The sequence below is a fragment of the Netta rufina genome, assembly GCF_964035555.1.
Source record: "Netta rufina genome assembly, chromosome: 1".
Taxonomy (NCBI): Eukaryota; Metazoa; Chordata; class Aves; order Anseriformes; family Anatidae; genus Netta; species Netta rufina.
This window is the reverse complement of record NC_140123.1, coordinates 187422567-187436638: the sequence shown is the minus strand read 5'-3', so window position 1 is coordinate 187436638 and position 14072 is coordinate 187422567. Positions and strand designations below refer to the sequence as shown.

The window sequence follows — 14072 nt, the reverse complement described above, 5'->3', positions numbered from 1 at the left end:
CGTGCGGGCGGCTGACGCGGAAATCCGAATGGGGCTCGCGGGCCGCTGCCTCCCCGGTTGCTACGGTGGCCGGGGCGGGGCCAAGCCGCGCCGGGCGGGCCGGGCTGAGGCGCTCGGCGCTCGCTGAGGCGCTGAGGCGGCTGCGGGCACCCCCCGGCCCCGCCATGGGGTCCGGCCCCGCGCCGCGCCCGGCCCTGCTGCTGCTGCTGCTGGCCCTGGCGGTGCTGCTGCCGCCGCTCCCTGCCGCCGGTGAGCGGCGCCGCCTGGCGTGCTCCACCTGCCGGGGCATCGTGGACAGGTTCAACCAGGTGCGCGGCGGGGGTGGGGGTGGTGCCGAGGTTGGGTTCTTCGGCGGGGCGGTTTTGGTGTTTTAATGGGGAGAGAGGGGCTCGTTGTGCTGCGCGTGGGGTGTGGGGTAGGTGCTGGTGGAGGGCACCGTGCCCTAAAAGTTGAGCCCCTCGCTGCCAGAGGGACATCGAGGCCCTGGAGTGTGTCCAGAGAAGGGCTACGGAGCTGGTGAGGGGCCTGGGGCACAGGTCCTGTGAGGAGCGGCTGAGGGAGCTGGGGATGTTTGGTCTGGAGCAGAGGAGGCTCAGGGCAGACCTTATTGCTCTCTGCAGGCACCTGAAAGGAAGCTGTGGGGAGCTGGGGGTCGGCCTCTTCTCACAGGGAACTGGTGACAGGACCAGAGGGAATGGCCTCAAGTTGCTCCAGGGGAGGTTCAGGTTGGCAACGAGGACCCATTTCTGCTCAGAAAGAGCAGTCAGGCACTGGGACGGGTTGCCCAGGGAGGTGGTAGAGTCACCGTCCTTGGAGGTGTTTAAGAAGAGGTTAGACATGGTGCTTAGTTACATGGTTTAGAGGGCAATAGTGGTGGCTGGGTGATGGTTGGACCAGATGATCTTGGAGGCCTTTTCCAACTCTAATGATTCTACAGTTCTCTGCATGTTGTCACCTGCAACAGTCTTGCATTGTGGCAGAAGCAACAAGGGACCTCTGTAGCTTGGGACAGATACTTAATACTTTTTGTGCTTGTATTTGCTGTTGTATATTTGAACTTCTGGGTTTTTTTACAAGGCATATTTAGAGGAGTATTGACTGTAACTCAGGGAAGGTGTGCAGGTCACACCGAATTATTGTTGCCTTTTTACATATTAAAGTTACAACATGGCAAAGTTTGGGCTAAATACTACCAAAACGGAATGAAGCAGAGGGCCCATTTGACTTTTTAATAAAGTTCCTAAGAAGTTAAGACTCTCCCATAGCCATGTCTATGTGTTATAGCACAAGATGATTTTTTTTTTATTGAACAATTTGATTGTCAGCTTCAGAAGTTTACTGAAGTTTCTGCAATGACATGGAATTGTTTAATGCTGCTGTTCACTTTTGTTAGAAACAAACTATATTACTTAGATTCTTTTGGTGCTTTTCGCTTGCCAGGGATTAGCAGATACTGCGAAGAAGAACTTTGGTGGTGGAAATACTGCCTGGGAAGAGAAGACATTGTCGAAGTATGAGTCCAGGTAAACTGTCTCAGCGCTTCAGCTTCAGTAGCGTTTCATGTCTGCTGCATGTAACTTTGCAGAACTGGTGTTCATCTGGTACTTGAATATTGAATGTAGCAGCTAATGTTTCATATGTCCAAATCCTGAATTCATTTTGACTAAAATATATCAGATTACATTGTATCTGCAGTTTAAAATGAAGATTGACATCCCTTGTTAACACTTTGATTTGTATTGCTTCTGAAAACAACAAAAGTGAATACCATTGTTTGTCATGGTATTTTTTATTTACCCAGTGGAGTCCTAAAGTGACAGTTTTAAATAATGGTCCATAGTTAATTGTTTGTCTTAAAAGGGATGTACATATCTTGGTGTACTGCAGTACTTGGTTTAGAATTAAAGCAGTAACTGCTCCGTATTCAGTATCTTAGCACTGAATAGGAAACTGTTCAGGCTAAGATTACTGTACTTCTTTGCATATATGTTTGATGACTGAGCAGTGTGATCTGGCATCTTTTTTCCAAATCTCAAATTCAGTTTTTATTCTTAATTGGAATACTGAAATGCAAGGGTGGGATTTCTGAACCTCAGTTACTGTCCAGCTACATGGGCTTTTATCATATATTAGCAATACCTAAATTTTACTGTTGAGCTTGTTAGAAAACTCTTACCAACATACAGTCTGCAAGCATAAGTGCAAGCAAGCTGAAGCTTTTCTTGTGGTTGTCCTAATCTTCTTAGTTACCAGAATAAAGAACTAATGAACTTTACTATATTTGCTTTGTCTTGGAACTAGTTCAGAACACACTCTAAACCGATAAAGTATCCTAGGCTGAAGTCTAGCTTCTGTAACATGTTTTGTGTGGTGCCAAGTAATATTTTAAAATTAAAATCATGACTTTTCTTCTCTGCTTGTAGTGAAATTCGTCTTGTAGAGATCATAGAGAATCTCTGTGACAGCAGTAACTTTGAATGTAACAACATGGTAGAGGAGCATGAGGAACATATAGAGAAATGGTGGTTCAAACTGTAAGTATCAATTTTTCTATGTAGATCTCTGTGCTGATAAACATCAAAGAGGATGAAATATTAATGGTATATTTGGTGCCTGATCAATAGGAATATATTAGTTGTAGCAGAGATGGAAAGTGTATAATTATAAGTCCACTTTATTCTCCTGTCAATTGCAGAGTACAGGTAGCTGTGGAGGTTCCAAGAGTCATCACAAGGCAACTTGGAGCTGTACATTCCAAATTTAATTCAGTGCTGCTAATTGCAGCCACTTCTGAATGAAAGTAGTGTTCAGCTATACAATAGCAGAAAGTTAAGAGAACATCTATACACATTTTGGATGAAAAAGAAAGCTTGATAGGATATTTTGTTTACTCAAAGTGAGTAATACTCATTCTCTTATTCAGAGATAACAAAATCATTAAGTGGGTGTTCTTTTTATTACCTTGAGTTGATAAGGTAGTAGACCAAGATTTTTCCAGTCCCTGTATTGTTTCCATGGTATAGGAATGCTTTTGGTATTGGAATACGTGACTGTCAGGTAGTGATACTGAGTGGTTTGTGTTGGGGATCATACAATGTGGATGAAGGAGCTGGAAATTCATGTAGAGAGTAGCTCATCTACTGTTTCTGTGTCCCCTGCAGAGGTGGACAACCTCCAGTCAGGTGTAATTCAATAGGGTGAACTATCATGAACTACTTCATCACTGGATAAGGATTTTTGATAATCCATTTTTTTTAACGTTTGCTTTATTGCTTCATACTTCTACCTTGCTGTGTGGTACTGAGTATACATTTAACAGTCAAACTAAGGAAAGGGGAGTTATGCAAGCCAGATCAAACAAGACTGCTTCAGAGAATGCTCTAAAATTTGCAGGACTGAAAGAAACTGATCTTAAATAGAGAATTTGACCAAGTAGACTTCCTAAAATCTAAACAACAACAACAAAAAAATACATTGTTTTTTGGAAAGCTTCCTTATTTAAGAGATCTGTTGAGTGCAGTTGATCAATTTTGCCTTCTGTCCTTTAATCTAAAAATGTCATTCAGATTGCGTGGTAGTTTCCAAAGACAGTTTCTTTGGCTATGGATACCTTTTTTAACAAGGCAATGGATACTTATGGATACTTTTTTAACAAGGTCTCAGTAGGTTTACTTTTCAGGGTCTGGGCCTTGGAGTGAATACAATCAGCTCTAATAGTTTAGAAGGAGAAGGTGTACATGCCACAGGAGTTGCTGAAGACATAACTTCTTTCAGACTTCATAATTTCTAAACTTTCCTTATGGCTTTCCTTTGTTAAGTTTCTGGAATTTAGTGTCTGTGTGATACTGAGATCTTTTGTTTGTCATTTGAAACTGCAGCAGTCCTTGTGCTTGCTTGCAAAATAATACTTAGTGATTTTATTATTAATCAGGTGTATACTCTAGTGCTAGAGTATCACATAACTATAACTTCTTAATATAAAAAATCTTTCTGAAATATTACTTGATTCGTGCTTAAAAAAAAAAAAAGGAAGACAAACTTTAATGTGCACCTTACCATGAAGTCAGGTTGGCTATAAGTTGAGCAAATGTTAATATCTGTCCTGGGTTCTCTTCCATGTAGTTGAGGTAAGCACACAACTGTTATCTTTAAGAGGAATATATAAATATGACTGTTTAAACTATATACCAACTTTCCCTTAAAGTAAGGTGCTTAAGAAAAAAAAAAAAAGGAGGGGGGTCTGAAGTCATTTTGTTGGTCATATTTCACTTTTTCATAAATATAAAATTTAGGTAGAGTCTAGTAACAAATAGTAAATTAAAAAACAAAACAGAACAAAAAACCTTACATTAAAAAGTCTTCCAGTTACTAGGAGGACTCGTAGTAGTTGGTTCCTGAAATAAGGTAGTTGTAATTTCAGAAGAGAAAACATAGGTTTCTAATCTCATGTCATATACAACAGATTTTTTGGATGACAGTGTGCAGGTTCATTTTTGTTAGTTGACTGTTAAAAAATGTAATTCTTTTAATTTGTAAATGAATGTCTTTCATACACAGAAAGAAGAAGTATCCTGATTTGTTTAAGTGGTTTTGCATAGAAACAATAGAAGTTTGTTGCCCAGCTGGAACTTATGGACCAGATTGCCTCGGTAATTTTTCTTTTAAAAAATATAGTCACAGATGTGTTCTTCTTCAACCATTTGTTTGTCTCAGCCTTTCATAACAAGGACATGAAGTATGATATTTTGCTTGAGAGAGTAGCTGCTGTGTAGTATGTACCTGCCTGCTGCATGGTACTTAGCTGCCTTGTGAGCTTCCTCCCTGAAGAAAGGTGTTTAAGGCATGAAGTAACGTATAAAGCTGCATGGTACTCGTGCAGAATCCATCTGATTAACATTTACATCTACTCTTGATCTCTGCTTCAAGTTTCTCTGTGGTGAAGTCAGTTGTTTATGTGACTTTTCAGAAGGTATACAGGCAACAGTCCTTGAGCGGTTTCAAGACTAAATCAGCCAAAATGCTCTTGGGGATTAAAGGAAGAAATTCACAACTGAGAGTGAGTTAAAAAGAGAGTTGGAGAAATAGGTGGGGGACAGTTGTATAAAAGTAAGGTCTATGATGCAAAAGTGATTTTTTTTTTTTTTTTTAAAAAAAGGAGTTTTGGCCACTGAGGTTTGTATAATTTATAAATCTGTAAAACCTTGCACCTTGTTACAGGTCAGTTTTGTCCTCTTACACTGACAGTTATTGAAAATGAAGTGCTATTTCCTGACATTGATCCAACAATCCTAAGTTATTGCTTGCTAGTAGATTCTTTCTATAGCAGTGTGACCATTCTTAGATATCTGTAATAAAGACACGAACTTTAGCCAGCAAAAATAGATAAAACTAGAAGTTACAGTCATTAGCCATAATTTTTATAATTAAACTTCCCTGGAGATTGTTTTGAGTGTCCTTATACTTGGATATATTAGCATTTTGTGTTCCATGCCTTCTGGTTGCTCTCAAGAGAAAAAGATTTTGAAAATTGGATACTGTTATGGGTATATACTTTTACATCGTACTGCCTATGCAGAGGGAGGCACTTAGGGTGGTTGTGGCTGAGAATAGGAAGTTATTTCTTGTGACATCTAATTTTTTAAAAAGTGTTTTTCATCCTTTCAAGCTTGTCGTGGTGGATCAGAAAGACCCTGTCATGGAAATGGCCACTGTGATGGGGACGGAACCCGTGGTGGAGATGGCTCCTGTAGCTGCAACAAGGAGTATACAGGAGAATTTTGTTTGGACTGTACTAGTGGTTACTATAGTACCTTGAGAAATGACACACATTCTGTTTGTACAGGTAATAAAATCTTTGATATATGCAAAGATCTTTGTCTTCTAATTTTAGTTTTTGTAAACAAAAGTAGAAACAATTCTAACAGACAAGTTAACAGAAAGTAGTCACAGGAAAACAATCTGATTGCTCACCTTTGTCCATAAAGTACATGCCAGTCATTTTGGTGAAATTCTAAGAATTTGGTAAGTCACCTTCCCAGACTGCCCTTGATTTTTTTCCCCCATTCCCTCCGCTTCCTTTCTTTAAATTAAGGAGCAGAATTCATCTATATTGTGAGGGAGATGAGAAGGAAGAGCAAGCTTTGTGCTTTTTTTTTTTTTTTTTTTTTTTTTTTTTTTTTTTTAATAAGGTCCTGTACAGTCACTTCAGTTCTAGATTTCCATATAGTGGACTATTTTAAAGCTAGTTTTACCTCATGTTTCAGATAAATTAACTGGAATAAGTTGGTGTGGGAACAGCAGAGCTGTACTGTAAACTACACAGGTTCTACTTAAAGGTGTATTACAGATTCCAGTTAAGTATATCTAATATCAATTAAGAAACAAAGTCCATCAGGCTCTAGGAATAAATTTCATCTTTTTTCAGTTGTCCAGATTTTTCATCTGTTTGTACATTTTGAATAAGATTCTGTAGCAACTAAATCCTGACTGTAGGATTTAATGATTTTTTTTCCGATATTATCTTTTTTTTTTTTAACCTGGAAGTGTAGTAATTCTTCCATATGATTTGTTTTATATTGCAACATAACAAGCATTCAGTCAGCTAGATTTCTAGTATGTTCCCTTGTTTTCTGAAGACTGGTATCACTTCACACATTTGGTAGGAAGGAGTATTGAATCCTACGGTGCTTAAGCTGTTGTCCCAACCCTGAGAGGCTGAACAGTTTACCTTCTTGCTCTCTTCTTCTCAAATATTTCAGAAACTGGACCTGCCACTTTTAGGCAGTAGAATTTCCCAGCACTCAGTTTTAAGTGATGCAGAAGTCTATTAATTGCCAGGTTTGGCTTCCTGTACTTTTGTTAGGACAGAACTGCATTTTTGTAAATGATGTCTCTGTATAGTCAAGATTTAATCCTGTGAATGCAAGGCTCAAAATACTAAAAGGTGATGGTTTCTAGTGAATCCTAAATAAGATTTTCTTTGAGAATTTGTGAGCATTAACTTGCCTTGGAATTTGTCAGCATAGCTTACAGTGTAGCTTTCTCTCGTTTCAGCCTGTCATGCTGCTTGTAAAACTTGTACTGGTTCAAGTAATAAGGACTGCCAAGACTGTAAAGAAGGCTGGATCAAAAATGAAGAAGCAGCTTGTGTGGGTGAGTAATATTTAGTACACTTCAAACAGGTTTTGCAGCAACATTGGATAATAAGATTAGATTACGTCAAGTTTTATAATATTTTATGGAAGTGTTTTATGAAAGAAATCTGCTGAGATTTCTGCAGTCTGCAGTTTCTCTTTTCCAGACTTGTTTCACATTGTAGGAAAGCAGTGTTTCTTCCACACTCATCTATTCTTATCTTCACATTTCAATTGGTTTGTGAGGAGATACATATGGACACTTAAGGAAAAATGCTAATAATGAGTACACTCCCAATGCAGAACTGGACTAATCTGAGAGTAACATATTCTACTTAAATTCTGTAACGGGGATCAGTAGATGCAGTATCCCGTATCTAACTGGTCAAATCAAACCAGCAAAAGACCCTTAACGTAGTGTCTGGAAACAATATCTTAAAAGTTATGCGAATGTGGCTTCTTGAGAAAAGTGTTAATGAGAATGAAGATTTGAATTACAGCTACTGCGACACCTGCTTAGACAACTGTAAAACATAGTAGGAGGGTTTTTAGATGGTCTAGTATTGTCTTCTGTACAGCTGTTTTTTCCAAATAGTCATTGCAACTGATCAAGTGCAAGTTACTTGAGGAGCTGGTAGGAGTGATAACAGCAACAACAACGACTGAAATAGCTTTTCTTTGTCCAAATATTTTAGTATGAATACTGTTGTGCCCTTTCCTTGAATTCACAGGACTAGAGTATTTTAACTTCCTAGGTAAAACTGTTCTTCAACTTGGCTGGTCCTAACCATAACTTGGCTTTTTTCAGTATGCTTTTTGTAGAAAACTATGCAGTTTATGTGTGTGCATTTGAATGGATTTTTTCTTTGTACTATACTTTAGAAAGTTCCATAGTTTGGTAATACAGGATAGAAAATCAACAATATCCCAGAAGAGTACTCTGTCTGTCTGTTTTGCATGTATTTATGCTTTTTATGCAAATAGCATAACACTGACTTGGAAATGACAAGAATGGCAGGTATTCTGGAAGCTTTATTTAACTCGATCTCTTCTGATATGTCTGTTATCATCATAGAACAGCTTCTGTGGATCACAGTTTTGGTTTGTTAATATAACCTTATGCTGAACAAAACAGTAAATAAGTTACCATGTTACATGTATTTGCAACATTGCATATCTGAGCATAAACTCATTGTTATGGTTACTCTCAAGGCAGTTTGTTTACAGCTTTTGTGGGCCAGTTCTTATAGATTCTCTAAGTGTAGCATTCAAATATTAATCTGTCTATTTAACCATGACTACTATTTTAGGTAACTTGTCACTTTTTATTTTTCAGATTTAGATGAGTGTGCTTCTTCTCCTTGCAAAGATGAGCAGTATTGTTTGAACACAGAAGGATCTTTCTCATGCAAAGGTTTCTTTTTAATCTGCTTGTATTCTGTATCATCTAGAATCCTAATCTAATGCTAGAGATAACACTAGAGAAGGCATTTAGTACAATGTGTTCTGATCCTGACTGGGCTGGGGAAGGATGAGGCTTTAGACATATGATAATATGAGGAAGGTGAGAAATTTCTGGCTATTTCTTGTGGGTGTAAGCTGGCTGACTTTTTAAGGGGTAGTATTTTAAACCTAAGGTATTCTTATTCTTATGTTTAAAATATTTTCTTTAGCATGTCATGCTAGCTGTGTAGGTTGCACAGGGGAAGGTTCCGACAAATGTAAGACCTGCGCATCTGGATACATGAAGGAAGATGAAAAGTGTACAGGTTGGTGGATTTAACTATATATGGCAGAGTGCCAGTTAGCTCACTCAAGATAGCCACGCTGAGCAGCTCTTAAAGTGCTTTCACTTTAGTCTGGCTCAGTTTTAAAGCCTATCAAAATAATCCCCGTTGTTGTGGCATTAGCAGTAAAGACTTCATAATATTTTACTTATTTTATTATGTTAATATGCATGACAAAGCTTAACGGTGAAACACTCCAACAAAAGAATCAGAGTATTTTATAGTTGATTTGTGAACCAAATATGCAAGCCTTGTCGGTTACCTATCATTTCATTAGAAGTGTGCATCTGTATTCATTTTGCAGCAAAAAGGAAGGTATGCAGTATGGAGTCTTTCTGTTGATCCATTAATCTCCAAATTCTAATGATACAAATTTGTAGTGAATTTTAACACATAAAACAACAGTAAAAGAGTGAAATCAGAGTTTCTCTGTGTGGGAGAGGTGAAGGTATACAATCTTAAATAGCTCTTAACTGTGATGATGTAGTATTTACAGGCTCTCTTCCCTTTTGTTTTACCTTAGTGGCATCAACAGAAAATGACCATGGGAAATCTTCAGTAGGTTAAGACAAATGACGTAGCTTAATTAATTTCTGCACATTGGACCTGCAAAACAAAAAAATAGCCTTCTATCTGAGCAAGTTTGATACACAATCTGAAAGATGAAGAACTGTAACAGTTTATTTTAACAGAAGTCAAATCTGTTGCAGCAGCATTCTGCTCTTCAGTGCTTTTACTAAGCAATTAATTCCTGCGTTGGAAGTGGCTGAGGTAGAATCTCGTTTGACTGAGCATAAGTAAGTTATAGAACAAAATAATAGCAGTGGACTCTTTCTTTTCCTGTCTCTAGATATAGATGAATGTAACCTTCCTGAAAAGGTATGCATTAAAGAGAATGAAGACTGTGTTAATACTTCAGGTAGTTACAAGTGTGTATGTTCAGAAGGGTTTGAAGATAAGGATGGAACATGTGTTCAAACCGTAAAACCAGGTAAGTAGCTTTTTAATGATGTTTTAAAATTATATATATGTACACACACACATATATAAAATCTTCAACTGTATTTCTGCCTAAGGATCTAGTCACTTGTGAATTAATCTGTATAATTTCTCATCTTCCTAAAACTCTAGTCTTTCCAAAGTTTTTGTGGTTGGCCATGTATTCTGGCATGCATGTTTTCTTCTTCAAAGATGAGTATTTGTGTTTTAAATGTTCTCGTGTTGATTTTTTTTTTTTTTTGCTTAAGGTTGTGTAAGATGTTTGGTTTCATTACGTAATTAAAGTGAACTAGCAGATTACTGCTGTCATAAAAAGGAGGTCATCTTCCTTCCCACTTTTTCTTTATTCTCATGATTTAGGGGTTTATCCAATTGCATTCAAGCTGCTTCAGCTTGGTGAAATTTCAGAAGACTAAGCAGAATTCTTTCTTGTTGGCTGAGTGAGCCAAATTTTGTTTATTTTGTGATTACACAAGTGCCAGAACTGGTGAATGAGATGATATATCTTTCAGTAGTAGAGAACTGTTTGGCTTGACTTAAACTGTACAATTCCAAAGTGAAAACAAGGTTATTTTTCAAAAAAAGAGTGTAGGAGGATATATGAGAGAGACTCATTATTATAACTTTACTTTCTTTCTACTTCTTAGTGTTTTTTTTTGTTTTGTTTTGTTTTGTTTTTTTTGTTTTTTTTTTTTTTTTTTTTTTTTTTTTTTTTTTTTTTCCCTAAGCCCTGTGGTCTACTTTTTCATCTTGCATTACTAAGTTGTGATGGTCTATGTAGTATTGCTCATTAAGGTTATTCAATTCAGACCTTTACTTTCAATACGTGGTGTTATTAGTCTATTTAAAAAAAAAAAAAAAAAAAAAGCACATGGTAACAGGTCTCCTGCATAACTGCACAGGAAAACTACATAACTGCAGTTTCAGTGTAGTCTGACACTTCATGAGAATAAAAGCAAAATTAACAATTTACAAATTGACCTAACTTTTTTCTTAGATTGCTCTGCTTTTTAAAGGCTCTTTTAACATCTGAAGCAAGCAGTTTGCAATATAGAAAGTAATTCTAAGTAATACTTGCTTTTTGTGTTCAAATAGTTTGAGTGTCTTCTGACAGGTGATATGGAAAAGAGAAAATTCATTGTGAATAGCTGAAAACAAAAACTTGGAATAGAAATAGCCATACTGCTTTTATCTCCAACTACCAGTATCAAACCAATTTATTTGAATTTTATTTTTTTTTTCTGATACAAATTTTGTAAGCTTGGACCCTGACACTGACGCAAGTAGCTCCGGTCTATGATTTTATTCTCTGTGTGGTCTTGCAAAATATGTTGATTTGGGTTTGTCTATTAAAAATTCCTAATGTATTGTTAATTATATCATATAATTTTTGACACATTCATTTTTGCATTCTAATAGTAATGATGCTTAATTTCACAGGAGGGGAAGTCGAGACTGAAACAACTGAGCCTTCACATACTGGACATGAGGACTTATGATGTGCATCCAGAACCAAAAGACATTCCTATCTCAAGTTTTAAATTATTGGACTAAGTCTCTGCTAGCTGACTTACTGTGGGAATGGTATTAAACATGCAGGTTGCCATTAAGATTTTTTTAAATGGTGATAAACTGCTCTTTAAGCTGCATTTCTTTATTCTTAAATACCACTTTTTTATAGTTCTTTAAGAACAACGGTCTAGATGGGTAAGTATAAAATTTGAATTAACATAACATTGTACCCAACAACTGTAAACAAATTGAAGATCTCTCATTCTAGTGCCTACTGGTAATTGTCATCCTTTTTAGGAAGGACTTAGTTGCACTTCATAATTCAAGAAAAAATCTAAACTGAAGCTTGGTGTTTCTTGACATGAGAAATATTTCTGTAACTGAAATACAGCTTTTAGAAATTGTCAAAGGGAATATCTTTGGGGGGGGAAGGAGAAACTGTTCCCTTAAACAAAACAGAATGCCTAACACTGCATTCAATAAAAGTTTATTTTGTTGGAATGTGCCTTAAAATTTTTAAGATGTTAATACCTTGCTGTGTTGTCACGTCTATTTTTCATTTGGACAGTGGGGAAAAAAAAATCCAGACACCTATAAGCACTGTATTTCAGTTCAGCACTGAGCACTTCTTAAGTTGTGCTGCAGTTGTGGGGAGGGAAATATCACTTTTTTCTAAAGGAAGATATATGTTAAACTTATTTCCAGAGGCTGGCAGACAAATCTTTCTTCCAGATATTTCCCATCACTGTATAAACTAGTTTACACACTTAATACAAGTAAGTTAATAGCCGCACTCAGTCACTCAAAGCTGTTATGAGTGGCCTCTGGAATTGATGAATACTTACTTTTCATTAGAATCTACTGCTGCATGTAATAGTTTCTTGTCTTTTTCAAAGCAAGCATACTACAATCAATTTTGTTGTTTCTTGTGCTGTTTTGGAGGTAAAGCAAATAAGCTTAGCATAGACACCGCTTCCTACATTTGTTCCTAAGCTTAAAGGCAAGTGTAAGAGTTAAAATGGGTATATTCTGCAGGACCGTCACTGTAAATAAGGCAAGGACCATACTGCTGCAGTGTTTAAAGCTCTTACGGAAGTAAGTGAAGTCTGACATACATTAAGGTGATGGATACAGGGAGCATAACAAAGTAGTAGAGAATATAGGTGAAAAGAACATAGTTTAGGCTTGACTATGAAGAAGCTATAGTCTGGAAGCCATCAACAGTACCCTGAGGTAAGTGGAAATAGAAAGGACCGACTTGTTGAGCAAGGAAGTCCAAACACTTTCTGTATACTTCTGAAGACTTCTGTATTCAAAATGTCTTCATCACAGTTCAGTTTGTGAGCAGTGCATGTAGGATTTATATGTGCAATAGATACTTGCACAAACAAGAGGATTCTGTTGGATTCTTACGTTAAAACCTGTGTAAGCTGATTTTGTGAGATGTAGTTTAAATACCCAATGGTATTAAAATGTGACAGTTTTCTATAAGACAAGTTATTTTCCTTCAGCTAGATGTTTCTTAGTTTGACAGTGAGAAATAAATCTTTTAGTTTAGTGCTTTACCTACTCTAAATGTCAGAGGTAGACCTGTATACTGCATATCTTTAGAGTTATTGTGTAGATGTTTTATTTAATAAGTGCTAAAATAGAGAGAGTAAAAAGTAGACAGTTCTGGGAACACAAGAAATACAACTTGGAGACTTCAAGTTGTTTTTTTTTTTTAGTGTTGGCATAGCCAATCATGGTAATAATATCAAACATTAAAGATCATAAAGGAGTATAGCTTGTCTCTGCTGCTCAGTCATTGTCACTTAACTCCCAGGTGTTCTAGATGATGGTATAAATGCTCCTTGTTAACAGTGAAATGAAATGTCAATTCTATCTAGGAACTACTATAAAGTGCTACTCAATAGAATTCTCTCTCCATTATAAACTTTCATTTATGTTTTGTGCTCCCTCACGAAGAGGAATTTGTTCTGATTTCCCTTCAAGCTGACTTGGCATTTTAGGGGGATATCTGACAAGGTGCTTTACTACAGCACACCTCAATGTGGAAGCATTGCTTTCCTTTTTTTTTTTTTTTTCTATTTTTTAGGACAAAAAAATCTGAGCTGAATTGATCCTAGTTAAGCTCGCCTATGGGATGAAAAATCTTCAAGATTTTTTTTTTCTCTGGTGATAGAGAAGAGAAACTCTTCCTATGATGAACCACAAAATGCATCAAACTTTAAATAATGAAAATATAATGATATAATGTATGATATATTCAAATTGTTGTTTGGGTTCTAGAGCATGCTTTCAGCTCTCCATTACCACATTAAAACTATCGCTTTTGCCCTAGGAAGCATAAGAACACTGTACCTGCATATTACAAGTTGCTATTATCTTTCTGCATAATCCTGTCACTCCCTCTACCCCTACTCCAGATGATTAGCTCCTGTTGCTTTCTTAAATTATTGTGGATAATCTTGAACTGTTTAGGATCTGTAAAAGTGAATTTAAGTATTTAGAGCTTTCTGTAAGAGAACTTTACTGAGGTATGTATTTGATACATATTTAACAATAAGTATGCTACTGCCTCAAGCCCTCTGACTGCTAACGTTATAAAGTTGGTCCTCTTTTGTTCTGTATCCTCATT

The 14072-nt window shown here is 37.0% G+C and overlaps 1 protein-coding gene across 1 annotated transcript; it reads left to right on the top strand.

The window, feature by feature from the left end:
- The first annotated feature begins 21 nt into the window (after positions 1-21).
- CRELD2 (cysteine rich with EGF like domains 2) lies at positions 22-11932 on the top strand. Its single transcript, XM_084293784.1, has 10 exons — positions 22-308; positions 1441-1523; positions 2424-2534; positions 4558-4649; positions 5666-5842; positions 7054-7152; positions 8470-8547; positions 8807-8902; positions 9771-9911; positions 11360-11932. Exons 1-10 carry the CDS (start codon positions 165-167, stop codon positions 11416-11418), a joined length of 1080 nt encoding a protein of 359 aa, XP_084149910.1. The 5' UTR covers positions 22-164; the 3' UTR covers positions 11419-11932.
- The last annotated feature ends 2140 nt before the right edge of the window (positions 11933-14072 follow it).

What these genes read in the sequence shown, in the direction of transcription:
- CRELD2 (XM_084293784.1), top strand. Translation starts at nt 165, where the DNA reads ATGGGGTCCGGCCCCGCGCCGCGCCCGGCCCTGCTGCTGCTGCTGCTG. An exon ending in CACACATTCTGTTTGTACAG is followed by an intron (nt 5,843 to 7,053) that starts GTAATAAAATCT and finishes CTCTCGTTTCAG; the next exon opens with CCTGTCATGCTGCTTGTAAA. An exon ending in TGTTCAAACCGTAAAACCAG is followed by an intron (nt 9,912 to 11,359) that starts GTAAGTAGCTTT and finishes TTAATTTCACAG; the next exon opens with GAGGGGAAGTCGAGACTGAA.